Source organism: Scomber japonicus, chromosome 14 (assembly GCF_027409825.1).
Source record: "Scomber japonicus isolate fScoJap1 chromosome 14, fScoJap1.pri, whole genome shotgun sequence".
NCBI lineage: Eukaryota > Metazoa > Chordata > Actinopteri > Scombriformes > Scombridae > Scomber > Scomber japonicus.
Window position 1 is genome coordinate 1,046,368 of NC_070591.1, and position 15,000 is coordinate 1,061,367.

The window sequence follows — 15,000 nt, forward strand, 5'->3', positions numbered from 1 at the left end:
TCTTGTTCCTCCTTCTCTTCCTCCTCCTCTTCCTCCTCCTCCTCCTCTTCCTCCTTCTCCTCCTCTTCCTCTTCTTCCTCCTCTTCCTCCTTGTCTTCCTCCTCTTGTTCCTCCTCCTCTTCCTCCTTCTCTTCCTCCTCCTCTTCCTCTTCCTCCTCCTCTTCCTCTTCCTCAGGACGATCCATGGTCTGATCTACAACGCTCTGAAGCTCTTCATGGAGATGAACCAGAAGCTGTTTGATGACTGCACACAACAATACAAGGCTGAGAAACAAAAGTAACACACACACTCACTCACACACAAACAGACTCTCACACACACTCACACACACACACACACACACACACACACACACACACACACACACACACACACACACACACACACACACACACACACACACACACACACACACACACACACACACCTCTCTGCTTTTTGTGGTTGATGTTCTTCTGTTGGACTCTACAGGTGAAAATGTTGGGTCTCTTTTAATTAAACTTAAAGAGTTTGGGTCCCTATACAACCAGTGTGAGAGCTGCGTCACAACCTCACACACACACACACACACACACACACTCACACACTCACACACACACTCACTCACACTCACACACACTCACACACTCACACACACACACCTCTGCTTTTTGTGGTTGATGTTGTTCTGTTGGACTCTACAGGTGAAAATGTTGGGTCTCTTTTAATTAAACTTAAAGAGTTTGGGTCCCTATACAACCGCTGTGAGAGCTGCGTCACACACACACACACACACACACACACTCACACTCACTCACACACACACACACACACACACACACACACACACACACACACACACACACACACACACTCACACTCACACACACACACACACACCTCTCTGCTTTTTGTGGTTGATGTTGTTCTGTTGGACTCTACAGGCGAAAATGTTGGGTCTCTTTTAATTAAACTTAAAGAGTTTGGGTCCCTATACAACCGCTGTGAGAGCTGCGTCACACACACACACACACACACACACACTCACACTCACTCACACACACACACACACACACACACACACACACACACTCACACACCTCTCTGCTTTTTGTGGTTGATGTTGTTCTGTTGGACTCTACAGGCGAAAATGTTGGGTCTCTTTTAATTAAACTTAAAGAGTTTGGGTCCCTATACAACCACTGTGAGAGCTGCGTCACACACTCACACACACTCACACACACACACACACACACACTCACACTCACACACACACACACACACCTCTCTGCTTTTTGTGGTTGATGTTGTTCTGTTGGACTCTACAGGTGAAAATGTTGGGTTTCTTTTAATTAAACTTAAAGAGTTTGGGTCCCTATACAACCAGTGTGAGAGCTGCGTGGCACACGCACACACACACACACACACACTCACACACACACACACTCACACACACACACACACACACACACACACAGTCACACACACTCACACACTCACACAAACTCACACACACACACACACACACTCACACACACCTCTGCTTTTTGTGGTTGATGTTGTTCTGTTGGACTCTACAGGTGAAAATGTTGGGTCTCTTTTAATTAAACTTAAAGAGTTTGGGTCCCTATACAACCACTGTGAGAGCTGCGTCACTCACACACACACACACACACACACACACACACTCACACACACTCACACACACACACCTCTCTGCTTTTTGTGGTTGATGTTGTTCTGTTGGACTCTACAGGTGAAAATGTTGGGTCTCTTTTAATTAAACTTAAAGAGTTTGGGTCCCTATACAACCGCTGTGAGAGCTGCGTCACACACACACACACACACACACACACTCACACTCACTCACACACACACACACACACACACACACACACACACACACACACTCACACACACTCACACACCTCTCTGCTTTTTGTGGTTGATGTTGTTCTGTTGGACTCTACAGGCGAAAATGTTGGGTCTCTTTTAATTAAACTTAAAGAGTTTGGGTCCCTATACAACCACTGTGAGAGCTGCGTCACACACTCACACACACTCACACACATACACACACACACACACACACTCACACTCACACACACACACACACACACCTCTCTGCTTTTTGTGGTTGATGTTGTTCTGTTGGACTCTACAGGTGAAAATGTTGGGTTTCTTTTAATTAAACTTAAAGAGTTTGGGTCCCTATACAACCAGTGTGAGAGCTGCGTGGCACACACACACACTCACACACACACACACTCACACACACTCACACACACACACACACACACACACACACAGTCACACACACTCACACACTCACACAAACTCACACACACACACACACACTCACACACACCTCTGCTTTTTGTGGTTGATGTTGTTCTGTTGGACTCTACAGGTGAAAATGTTGGGTCTCTTTTAATTAAACTTAAAGAGTTTGGGTCCCTATACAACCACTGTGAGAGCTGCGTCACTCACACACACACACACACACACACTCACACACACTCACACACACACACCTCTGCTTTTTGTGGTTGATGTTGTTCTGTTGGACTCTACAGGTGAAAATGTTGGGTCTCTTTTAATTAAACTTAAAGAGTTTGGGTCCCTATACAACCGCTGTGAGAGCTGCGTCACTCACACACACACACACACACACACTCACACACACTCACACACACACACCTCTGCTTTTTGTGGTTGATGTTGTTCTGTTGGACTCTACAGGCGAAAATGTTGGGTCTCTTTTAATTAAACTTAAAGAGTTTGGGTCCCTATACAACCACTGTGAGAGCTGCGTCACACACTCACACACACTCACACACACACACACACTCACACACACTCACAAACTCACACACACACACACTCACACTCACACACACACACACACCTCTCTGCTTTTTGTGGTTGATGTTGTTTTGCTGGACTCTACAGGTGAAAATGTTGGGTCTCTTTTAATTAAACTTAAAGAGTTCGGGTCCCTATACAATGATGACATCATCACAACGTTACTCACACACACACACACACACACACACAGACACACTCTCACACACACTCACTCACACAATCACTCACACACTCACACACACACACACACACACACACACACACACACACACACACACACTCACACACACACACACAGATCCAGACATCATTGTGTTTGTTTGTTTGTCTGTAGAGAAAAATACAAACTGAAGGAGAGAGAAGAGATCTGGCACAAGATAGAAGAGCTGGCCAAGCAGAACCCACAGGTACACACACACACACACACACACACACACACACACACACACACACACACACACACACACACACACACACACACACACACACACACACTCATACACACACACACACACACACACACACACACACACTCATACACACACACACACACACACACACACACACACACCTGTATATATTCTAATCTCCTCTGTGTGTCTTTGCAGAGTAATAAGCTCCACCCCCTTCGCCCGGGGCTCCACCCACAGGAAGAGGTCTGATTCATTACTGCGTCTCTAATTACATGTACTACATTAACAGCATGTAGAAATAAGTTTGCTTATGTAAAATGTGTGTGTGTGTGTGTGTGTGTGTGTGTGTGTGTAGTACATGCTCTACAGTGACTCTGTAGCCGTGTACTCGATGGAGACAGAGACTCCGACAGCCGAAGACATTCAGCTGCTGAAGAAGACGGTGGAGAGCGAAGCTTCACAGGTCTGGCTCCATGTTTCATCACACACGCACACACACACACACACACACACACACACACACACACACACACACACACACACACACACACACACACACACACACACACAGGTGATCTGGCTCCATGTTTCATCTCTTTAAACACAATGATCTACTTTTATAGTCTCGTGTTTCTGTAATTCAATATTTAATCAGCTGTGACGATCAGCTGGTTAAAAGTAGCTGCCATTAAGTCACTCTTAGAGAACGCTGGATGTTTCCATGTTAACCAACTACAGACCTCAAATCTTCCTTTTATAGCCAAGATCGTTGAGAAAGTGGTTTTTAATCAACTCAGCAATTTCTTGAACTCCAGTGGCCTTCTTGACAAATTTCAATCAGGCTTCCAACCAACAGGTTAACCCCGACCTCGACCCCGACCCCCCCCCCCCCCCCCAACCCTAACCCTCACCACAGTACAGAAACAGCTCTTAAATGACTAAGGTTAAATGAATAAGGTTGGTTGGGTGCGGGGGGGGGTGGTTGCCATTGTGTATGAGATGTTCTATATAAATGAAACTGCCTCGCCTTGTTTCAGACTCTGATTGTGGTTTCTGTGTTCAGGGTCTGAAGGATCTGAAGAAGGACAAGGTTCTGACGAGGAGGAAGTCGGAGCTGCCGCAGGACGTTTACACCATCAAAGCTCTGGAGGCGCACAAGAGAGCCGAGGAATACCTGACAGCCAATCAGGAGGCTCTCTGACCGGGGCGGGCGGCCCCCGCTGAGCCTGACTCCGCCCCCCTCCTGTCCGTCTCTCCGGGGAGGAAGTTACCGTTGTCGTGGAGAAACCGGTCCGGGGTCAGATCAGGACTGACCCCCGGTGGCCGATAATAAGTAGGACACTGTAGAGCTCCGTCTGTCCGCTGGTGTTCAAACTGTGATGAATGACTCTGCTTCATGTTGCACTAACACCTCTAACACCGTCATCTCCGCTTCAAACACCTGCTGCAGCTTCCCAGCCGACCCTGAACGCACCGCCAGGCACCCAGACACCAGGTCCCTGAACGCACCGCCAGGCACCCAGAAACCAGGTCCCTGAACGCACCGCCAGGCACCCAGACACCAGGTCCCTGAACGCACCGCCAGGCACCGAGGCACCAGGTCCCTGAATGCACCACCTGTCGGCCTTTTCCACCTCAGAAACTCAAAACGCCTGAAACTCCACATGTAGCCGCTGAGTCTGCTGCTCCGCAACACTACACACTATACACTACACACTACAACACTACAACACTACACACTACACACTGCACACTACACACTACAACACTACAACACTACACACTACACACTACAACACTACACACTACACACTACAACACTACACACTACACACTACACACTACACACTACAAACTACACACTGCAGCGCTACATCTGGTCTCCAGGTTGTCTTGACGTCCGTCCACTCAGAGAACAAACTGCTGCGTCTGTAGTTCGTGAACAGGAAGTACAGACATTAAAACAGGAAGTACAGACATTAAAACGGACCACACAGGAAGTTGATTCACTCACTGAGCAGCTCTTGTCTTCTTTAGTAGAAACTTCTGTAAAAGCTCCGCTGTATAAACGTGTCGACCTCCGTCTGAACGAAAGAAAAAGCTTTGGTTGTTTTGTTGTTGTCAAACTGTTCACCAATCAGCTGTTCATCAATCAGCTGTTCAATAATCAGCTGTTCACCAATCAGCTGTTCATCAATCAGCTGTTCACCAATCAGCTGTTCATCAATCAGCTGTTTATAAATCAGGTGATTTTTAAACAGCTGATTTATAAACAGCTGATTCATCAATCAGCTGTTCTTGAATCAGCTGTTCAGAAATCAGATAAAGGTGATGTGTGTGTGTGTTTTGCTGCTATCAGTGTGACTGTGTGTTCGGTGCTGTTCAACCACAGTTCCCAGCGTTCCCAGTGTTCCCAGCGTTCCCAACGTTCCCAGTGTTCCCAGCGTTCCCAGCGTTCCCAGCGTTCCCAGCGTTCCCAGTAAACCCAGACACACACTCACAGTCTGTCAAACTGTCTGCACATCTTTAACTCTAACTAACGCTGGAACAGGAACAGGAACTGCCAAATGAAGACGAGCTTCAGTGTGTTTGTAGTTAAAGAACGTAGAACCGAGGTCTGGTTCTACGTTCTTTAACAACGCCTCCTCTGTGTCCCGATGCACCTGAACGCAGCACTGATGAGTTCACTGACCCGACCAATCAGCTCTCAGCCTGGATCAGTGCTGGACTGACGATGACGATGACGATGATGATGATGATGAGGAGGAGGAGGAGGAGGAAGAGACACAGTGAATGTAGACGTCCAATCAGCATCCAGCAGAACCCGGAGAACCCTCCCCGTCGCCGTTATCGCCCAATCAGATTTTCAACCGATGACGTCGTTCAGAAGCACTAAAAAAAATTCAAACCTCGGAGGAGATGAAGAGATGAAGTGTCACTCATCAGGTCAAAGGTCAAACACTCCTCCATGACCTCAGACTGATGACATCATCCACTCAGACGCGCTGCTGTCAGCTGATCACAGCTTCCTGTCAGCTAATCACAGCTTCCTGTCGGACCAGTTAAAAGTTTCTCTTCTTTTTAGCTTCGAATGTTTATTAAACTCAACGCCTACATTTCCCATAATGCAGCTGGAGGAGAACAGACTCCAAGTACTGAACGTCCGTGACGTCACCCATTGGTTTGTGGACTGCTGCTCGGAAGCCAATAGTTTCTAATCTAGGCAGCGCCATCTTGAAAATTTCAGGTGCATGCTGGGAAAAATAAAAATACGGATTCTACTTATATGGGCATGAGGCGGGGCCATGGGCGGAGCGGGGAGGTTGCTATGGTTACGAGGGCTGGATCTGGAGGACATTGGTCAATCAACCTGTCAATCAGGACGTAGCCACGCCCTAATGCATACCCTGCTTTATCGTCACATATAAAATCAGGGAGGCCAAAATGTCCCAAATGAACATCATACTGCATTGAAGAAGGCTTTAAACTAGCGATTGAGACCATAAACACATTTTGAAAACGTTTACTGAGGTTAGAAATCAAGTGAGAAGTTGGTGAATTCTCCATTGACTTGTATAGAGACGGTCGCCCCCTGGTGGCCTTTTGATAGAATGCAGCTCTAAGTTACTTCCTGGTTGGCCTCATTTCAGAGGACCGGAGCTCCCCGCCTGACTGAAACCAGGAAGTAAATCAGTTTGAATCGGAGCCGCGGTTTAAACTTCCTGTCTGTTCTTCTTCTGCTGCTGCTTCCTGCAGACTCACATTCCCAGGATCCTCTGCTGTCACGTCTGTTTACATTCTCAGTGAAAACACTTTTTGACGTTTTGTCATAAAATCCAATAAATTATAAATATTGTTGTTTTAAAATCATCCAATCAGAGCTGCAACGAGCCGACCAATGACGAACCTCCGTCTCTTCTCCTTTTCTTTCATTAACAAACTTTCTTGAAATCTTTTACTTCCTGCAAACTTTCACCTCGTCTGCCTCGCTGCTCCGTCTCACCTGTTTATGTTCTCGAAGAGTCTCGAAGAGTCTCGAAGTGTCTGAAAGAGTCTCGAATCGTCTAAAAGAGTCTCGAAGCGTCTCGAAGAGTCTCGAATCGTCTAAAAGAGTCTCGAAGCGTCTCGAAGAGTCTCGAATCGTCTAAAAGAGTCTTGAAGTGTCTGAAAGAGTCTCGAAGAGTCTGAAAGAGTCTCGAAGAGTCTGAAAGAGTCTCGAAGAGTCTGAAAGAGTCTCGAAGCATCTGAAAGAGTCGAAGAGTCTCGAAGCGTCTGAAAGCGTCTCGAAGCGTCTGAAAGAGTCTCGAAGCGTCTCGAAGCGTCTGAAAGAGTCTCGAAGCGTCTGAAAGAGTCTCGAAGCGTCTGAAAGAGTCTCGAAGCGTCTCGAAGCGTCTGAAAGAGTCTCGAAGCGTCTCGAAGCGTCTGAAAGAGTCTCGAAGCGTCTGAAAGAGTCTCGAAGCGTCTCGAAGCGTCTGAAAGAGTCTCGAAGCGTCTCGAAGAGTCTCGAAGCGTCTGAAAGAGTCTCGAAGCGTCTGAAAGAGTCTCGAAGCGTCTCGAAGCGTCTGAAAGAGTCTCGAAGCGTCTGAAAGAGTTTCGAAGCGTCTGAAAGAATCTCGAAGAGTCTCGAAGAGTCTCGAAGAGTCTCGAAGCGTCTGAAAGAATCTCGAAGAGTCTCGAAGCGTCTGAAAGAGTCTCGAAGTGTCTGAAAGAGTCTCGAAGCGTCTGAAAGGGTTTCAAAGCATCGCAAAGCGTTTGAAAGCGTCTCACAGCAATATTGATCAAAGCGTCTCCGTGCGCAGAAACAATCGAGAAGATGAAACAAAATATATAAAAGAAAAATAAATCTTTATTCTTTAGACGGTTCTTCCTGCAGTTATTGTTGTTGTATATTGATTCGTGACCACGCCCCCTACAGGCCACGCCCCCAGAGACATTTCCTTTTCCTATTTTTTTATGATTATTTTTCTCGTCAGCTGGTTTTTTTGTTGCTTGTTGCACGTGGTCCTCAACTCGCTGTCATGTGACCATTCCAAAGGTGGGATAGCCCCGCCCCCCCTCGCTCGCTCACTGCTGGACAAAACGAACGCCACGAAAACCCTCTACGAGCCGTACGAGTTATTTTATTTGAACAGCTGAAAACGTTTCAACCAGACTGAATTTTATCTGCTCCAGCTGAATCAGAGCAGCTTCCTGTTAAAGGTTCAGTCTGCAGGATTTAGTGACATCTAGTGGTGAAGTTTCAGATTACAGCTGAGAAGCTACAGCGGCTAAAGAAAGAGTCTCGAAGCGTCTGAAAGAGTCTCGAAGCGTCTCGAAGTGTCTGAAAGAGTCTCGAAGCGTCTGGAAGAGTCTCGAAGTGTCTCGAAGCGTCTCGAAGCGTCTCGAAGCGTCTGAAAGAGTCTCGAAGCGTCTCGAAGTGTCTGAAAGAGTCTCGAAGCGTCTCGAAGCGTCTCAAAGAGTCTCGAAGCGTCTCAAAGAGTCTCGAAGCGTCTGAAAGAGTCTCGAAGCGTCTCGAAGCGTCTGAAAGAGTCTCGAAGCGTCTCGAAGTGTCTGAAAGAGTCTCAAAGTGTCTGAAAGAGTCTCGAAGCGTCTCGAAGCGTCTGAAAGAGTCTCGAAGCGTCTCGAAGCGTCTGAAAGAGTCTCGAAGCGCCTGAAAGAGTCTCGAAGCGTCTGGAAGAGTCTCGAAGCGTCTGGAAGAGTCTCGAAGCGTCTGAAAGAGTCTCGAAGCGTCTGAAAGAGTCTCGAAGCGTCTCGAAGAGTCTCGAAGCGTCTCGAAGAGTCTCGAAGAGTCTCGAAGCGTCTCGAAGAGTCTCGAAGCGTCTGAAAGAGTCTCGAAGCGTCTGAAAGAGTCTCGAAGCGTCTGAAAGAGTCTCGAAGCGTCTGAAAGAGTCTCGAAGCGTCTGGAAGAGTCTCGAAGTGTCTCGAAGAGTCTCGAAGCGTCTAAAAGAGTCTCGAAGTGTCTCGAAGCGTCTGAAAGAGTCTCGAAGCGTCTTGAAGCGTCTGAAAGAGTCTCGAAGCGTCTCGAAGTGTCTGAAAGAGTCTCGAAGTGTCTGAAAGAGTCTCGAAGCGTCTCGAAGAGTCTCGAAGTGTCTCGAAGAGTCTCGAAGTGTCTCGAAGCGTCTAAAAGAGTCTCGAAGTGTCTGAAAGAGTCTCGAAGCGTCTCAAAGAGTCTCGAAGCGTCTCAAACAGCTTACACGCTTCGAGACTCTTTCAGACGCTTCGAGACTCTTTCAGACTCTTCGAGACTCTTTCAGACTCTTTGAGACTCTTTCAGACTCTTCGAGACTCTTCAAGACGCTTCGAGACTCTTCAGCTGATTAAACACTAATTAAAATAAACTCATTAAATATTTCAGACTGCTCCTTTAAATCAGCTTCAGACGTTCATGTTCCTCTCACGATGCTTCAGACAACGAGGAAATCCTGATTATTGATTTTATATTTAGAGACTGGAGATGATCGGAGCGAATCGAACCCAACATGTTAGTAATTAAAGGTGCAGTCCCCTAATTCCCAAACTGTAGGAAGAAGTGAGTGATGGAGGTATTTGGGGGGTTTTCTTTTTTTTTTTTTGTCCAGCAGTGATTCGATGAGACACAAATACGAAACATTAAAAAAAGAAAAAGAAGAAGAAAAGAATAAATAAAGTGTAACGCTGCTTCCCGTCATCCTGTACATATGTTGTACTTTAATTAGAGTATTACATCGTATGAAAGTCTGATTTTGTACAGATGTTCATGTACAGAACAAAATAAAAAGAAATAAAGTGGACATGTTTAACAATTAGACTTCCTGTGTTTGCTTTACACACACACACAGAGACACACACACACACACTCACACACACACACACACAGAGACACACACACATACACACACACACACTCAGGTTAAATCATTTAAACTAATTAAAGGCTTTCAGGTGGAATGTGACTTTCTTTCTTTCTTTTACTGAAGTTTTTAATTTTTTTTTACAATTAGAGCTGCAACAAGGATCAAGGAAAGAAGGAAGGAAGGATGGAAGGGAGGGTGGAAAGAAGGAAGGAGGGAGGAAGGGTGGACAGAAGGAAGGAAGGAAGGGGGATGGAGGAAGAAAAGAAGGAGGGGAGGAAAGAGAGAGGAAGGAAAGAAAGAGAGAAGGAGGGAGGGAGGGAGGGAGGGAGGAAGGAGGGAGGGAGGAAGGAAGAAAAGGGGATGGAGGAAGAAAAGAAGGAGGGGAGGAAAGAGAGAGGAAGGAAAGAAAGAGAGAAGGAGGAAAGAAGGAAGGACGGAAGGAAAGAAGGAGGGAGGTAGGAAGGAAGGAAGAAAAGGGGATGGAGGAAGGGAGGAAAGAGAGAGGAAGGGAGGAAAGAGAGAAGGAAGGAGGGAGGGAGGGAGGAAGGACAGAAGGAAGGAAGGAAGGAAAGAAGGAGGGAGGTAGGAAGGAAGGAAGGAAGAAAAGGGGATGGAGGAAGGGAGGAAAGAGAGGAAGGAAAGAAAGAGAGAAGGAGGGAGGGAGGGAGGGAGGAAGGACAGAAGGAAGGAAGGAAGGGAGGAGTCAATTTGACATCACTTTAAAAAACCTGAAAATAATGAAAAGTTTCAGAAGTTTCAAACATTTCATCTTAAAATGAACAAAAAGCTGAAAATGTTTTTCACCTGAAACTGAAGAAAGATTCAAAGGATTAAATTAATTTATATGTTTTACTTCAAACCAACAATGAACTGAAGGAGCAAACCCTTCAAAATAAAAGGAGCAAACTCTTCAAAATAAAAGGAGCAAACTCTTCAAAATAAAAGGAGCAAACCCTTCAAAATAAAGGAACAAACTTCAAAATAAAGGAGCAAACTCTTTATAATGAAAAGAGCAAACTCTTCAAAATAAAAGGAGCAAACTCTTCAAAATAAAAGGGGCAAATTCTTCAAAATAAAAGGAGCAAACTCTTCAAAATAAAAGAGCAAACTCTTCAAAGTAACACGACTTTACATGTTCCTTTATTTTGAAGGGTTTGGATCCAACATGAAGATAAATACATTAAATTTTACGGACTGTTCTTTTATTTTGAAAGGTTCCTTTAAAATCTTTTCAGCTCTAGTTTTATTATTTCTGTAATTTTCTCTTTTTTTTAATTTAATCAGAATTTCACAGATTTAAAAATTCCAGTTTTTGATCCAGATCTTATATTTTATAACACTCAGCAGTTTGAATCTGATGTTAACCCTTTATAGGACACTCATTGAAAGGAAGGGAGGAAGGAAGGAAGGAAGGAAAGGAAGGAAGGAAGGAAGGGAAGGAAGGAGGGAGGGAGGAAGGGAAGAAAGAAGGAAGGAAAGAAAGAGAGAAGGAGGGAGGAAGGAAGGGAAGAAAGAAGGAAGGAAGGAGAGAAGGAGGGAGGAAGTAAAGAAGGAAGGGAGGAAGAACAGATGGAAGGAAGGAAAGGAAGGACGGACGGAGGAAATAAGGAACAAGGGCGGGAGAAAGGAAAAGAGGAAAGGAAGAAAGAAGGCAGGGAGGAAGGAAAGGAAGGAAGGAAGGATATTTTGGGTTAATTATGATCCAGTATGAACCGAGCGGACGGAGCTTTGAGACTTTAAGTCATTATTAAACTTCTCTCGTCATGATTTCAGTCTCTCAGACTCAGAGAGAGAGGAGGAGGACTCTAAACACAGAAAATGAATTATTCTGATTATTTACAGAATTTTCTCCTGAAAAGACAAAAAACATTCAACTCTGAACACTGATCAACATTTTTACTGTTTTTTAAATTTTTTTTATTATTGGTAACACTTCTTTATTTTCCAGGTCCCGTCATTTCATCAGGAAGGTTTCAGAGTCAGATATGAAACAGCTTCCAGTTAACCCTTTATAGGACACTCATTGAAAGGAGAGAGGAAGGGAGGATGAAAGGAAGGGAAGGAAGGAAGGAAGGTAGGGGGGAGGAAAGAAAGAGAGAAGGAGGAACGAGGGAGAAAGGAAAAGAGGAAGGGAAGAAAGAAGGCAGGGAGGAAGGAAAGGAAGGAAGGAAGGAAGGAAGGAAGGAAGGAAGGATATATATTTGTAGTGATGATAAATTGAGGAACCTGTAAAATGAAGCGTTACCGTGAGATGTTTAATAATCAGCAGAGTGACGGGTCGTGGTGATTAGAGCAGCTCTGATCGGTTTACTTTATTCTGATTAAGAAGCAGAACAACTTTTTTTTTTTTTTTGTACATAAAATAAAAAAGAAATAATGAATCTTATTTTAATCTGATTTTCACTTTTTGAGCTAAAATCAGAAACTGTGATTAACGAGGTGACGATGCGTTTGAGAAAATCAGCTTTCTCAGTTTCAAGCAGCTTCATTCTTCACATTGAACCTTAAATTTCACTGTAACTATGGAAACGTGTTGGTTGGGTTCAGACAGACAGAAGCTGTAAGGCTGTGTCTGATATTTCCCACACTGTGTCTGTGTCCCTGAAGTGTCCGTGCTGCGTTCAGGGTCAGTTGATGTTGTTCCTGCGGTTGAGGCGCAGCGCGGCCGCGTTCTGCCGGCTCTGCATGGCGTTCTCAACCACGTCCTTCCACTGGTCGTCTGAGATCTCTTTGGCCCACGACGGCACGCCGAGAGACGGCAGCGCGATGGCCGCCATCGTCCTCTTCACCAGCTCCACGTGGTCTACGGGACGCAGGAAGTGATGTCAGCAAACAGGAAGCTCACACATGATAGTGGTTTACACTTAAAGACAGGACAGGTGGAGGTCTTACCTGCGTCCATGGGGATGGAGGCGTGGCTTCTGTGGGCCGCCGCCCCCTCAGGGTCCTCCTCCTCATCACTGTCAGGAGGAGCTTCAGGGAGATGCAGCCCCATCACCTGCAGGAGAGAGACAGGTGAGACAAGAGAGAGACAGGAGAGACAGGTGAGAGACAGGTGAGACAAGAGACAGAGAGGAGACAGGTGAGACAGGAGAGAGAGGAGAGAGACAGAGAGAGAGAGAGGAGAGAGAGAGGAGAGAGAGGAGAGAGAGAGGAGAGACAGGTGAGAGAGGAGAGATAAGAGAGAGAGGAGAGACAGGTGAGAGAGAGGAGAGACAGGTGAGAGAGGAGAGAGACAGGAGAGAGAGAGGAGAGAGAGAGAGAGAGAGAGAGGAGAGACAGGTGAGAGAGAGGAGAGACAGGAGAGAGAGGAGAGACAGGTGAGAGAGGAGAGAGACAGGAGAGAGAGGAGAGACAGGTGAGAGAGAGGAGAGACAGGTGAGAGAGGAGAGAGACAGGAGAGAGAGGAGAGACAGGAGAGAGAGGAGAGACAGGTGAGAGAGAGGAGAGATGAGAGAGAGAGGAGAGACAGGTGAGACAGGAGAGAGACGGATGAGAAAAGAGAGAGGTGAGAGACAGGTGAGAGACAGGTGAGAGACAGGAGAGAGAGGAGAGACAAGAGAGAGAGAGAGGAGAGACAGGAGAGAGAGAGGAGAGACAGGAGAGAGAGAGAGAGACAGAGAGAGAGAGAAAGAGGAGAGACAGGAGAGAGAGAGGAGAGACAGGTGAGACAGGAGAGAGAGGAGAGACAGGTGAGACAAGAGAGACAGCCAGAGAGAGGAGAGACAAGAGAGAGAGAGGAGAGACAGGAGGGAGAGAGGAGAGACAGGAGGGAGAGAGGAGAGACAGGAGAGAGAGAAGAGAGAGAGAGAGACAGGAGAGAGAGAAGAGAGACAGGGGAGAGAGAGGAGAGAGAGAGAGAGAGAGAGGAGAGACGAGAGACAGGAGAAAGAGAGGAGAGACAGGTGAGAGAGAGGAGAGACGAGAGACAGGAGAGAGAGAGGAGAGGAGAGACAGGTGAGAGACAGAACCAGAGCAGAATGATCAGATGGGTCCAGACTATAAACTGGAAACAGTCTTTAGTTGCTGATCATCAGTTCGTACCTCTATCCTCTGCTCCACCTGCTGCAGCTGCTCAGCGTGTGATGGCGCCTCCCCCCTTTCCTCCCCCTCCTCCCCCCGCTCTTCATCCTCCTCCTCTTCCTCCTCCGGTGGAGCTGTGGAGGCGTTCAGTGCGTCCGGCTCCTGGTTCAGAGGTTGGTAATAATATCCTCCGTTGTTCACCTCTCCTTCCTCCTCCTCTTCCTCTCCGTCCAGCTCCATCTCCCCCCCCTCCTCCTCCTCCCCTCCTCCATCCCCCCCGCTCCACACCGCCGCCCCCCCCGGCAGCATCTCTCCGTCAGCGGGCCGCTCGTCCTCGTCCTCCGAGCTCGGTAAGACTCTCTCCGGTCCCATCGCTGAGCTCAACACTTCCATCCACAGAGGCCGAAGACGCAGAGACGCTGACGGAGACACGGAGACACAGAGACACGGAGACACGGAGACAGTCAGAGCAGCAGCATTCAGTTTTATTCATTGTGACCCTAACCCTTTTATTCATCATTATAATAATAATTAAAGCTGCAAGCAGCGATGAACGGGCCCTCGCCACCATGCATGGCGGGTTACAGATACAACATGTACATCATCATCAAAGAAGTGATCTACTGACAGTTACTGTGTGTTCAAAGTCTGATAGATTATTATGTCACTGTCAAGAGTTTGGTCCTTTATTTTGAAGGGTTTGGTCCTTTATTTTGTAGTTATAACCGATAGATGTGTTGACAGGAACTGTTCAACATGTCCGTGACATTTCTGTACTTTAGTTTCCTCTCATTTATCACCTCATACCGATATTATATTATATTATATTATATCATATCATATTCTATCGTATCGTATCGTATCGTATCATATTATATTATAT

At 46.4% G+C, this 15,000-nt stretch overlaps 2 protein-coding genes across 4 annotated transcripts in view; one reads left to right on the plus strand and one right to left on the minus strand.

Moving 5' to 3' along the window:
* ppp2r5d (protein phosphatase 2, regulatory subunit B', delta) overlaps nucleotides 1-4,975 on the plus strand; it is a 16,811-nt gene extending 11,836 nt beyond the window's left edge. The window contains exons 13-18 of one of the 2 annotated variants that reach the window (XM_053333476.1): nucleotides 176-277; nucleotides 3,183-3,255; nucleotides 3,457-3,504; nucleotides 3,617-3,724; nucleotides 4,325-4,756; nucleotides 4,862-4,975. In XM_053333476.1, the coding sequence (XP_053189451.1) occupies nucleotides 176-277; nucleotides 3,183-3,255; nucleotides 3,457-3,504; nucleotides 3,617-3,724; nucleotides 4,325-4,462 (469 nt within the window). In that variant the 3' untranslated portion in view covers nucleotides 4,463-4,756; nucleotides 4,862-4,975. Of the gene's footprint in view, nucleotides 1-175; nucleotides 278-3,182; nucleotides 3,256-3,456; nucleotides 3,505-3,616; nucleotides 3,725-4,324; nucleotides 4,792-4,861 lie in introns of both variants that reach the window. The other variant, XM_053333475.1, reaches the window with a different exon arrangement.
* A 7,264-nt stretch (nucleotides 4,976-12,239) lies between these two features.
* The window catches only part of mea1 (male-enhanced antigen 1), a 3,748-nt gene continuing 987 nt past the window's right edge, over nucleotides 12,240-15,000 (minus strand). For both annotated transcript variants that reach the window (XM_053333490.1, XM_053333489.1), the window contains exons 2-4: nucleotides 14,139-14,536; nucleotides 12,987-13,092; nucleotides 12,240-12,897 (exon numbers count right to left, since the gene is read on the minus strand). In XM_053333490.1, the coding sequence (XP_053189465.1) occupies nucleotides 12,722-12,897; nucleotides 12,987-13,092; nucleotides 14,139-14,510 (654 nt within the window). In that variant the 5' untranslated portion in view covers nucleotides 14,511-14,536 and the 3' untranslated portion in view covers nucleotides 12,240-12,721. The remainder of the gene's footprint in view (nucleotides 12,898-12,986; nucleotides 13,093-14,138; nucleotides 14,537-15,000) is intronic.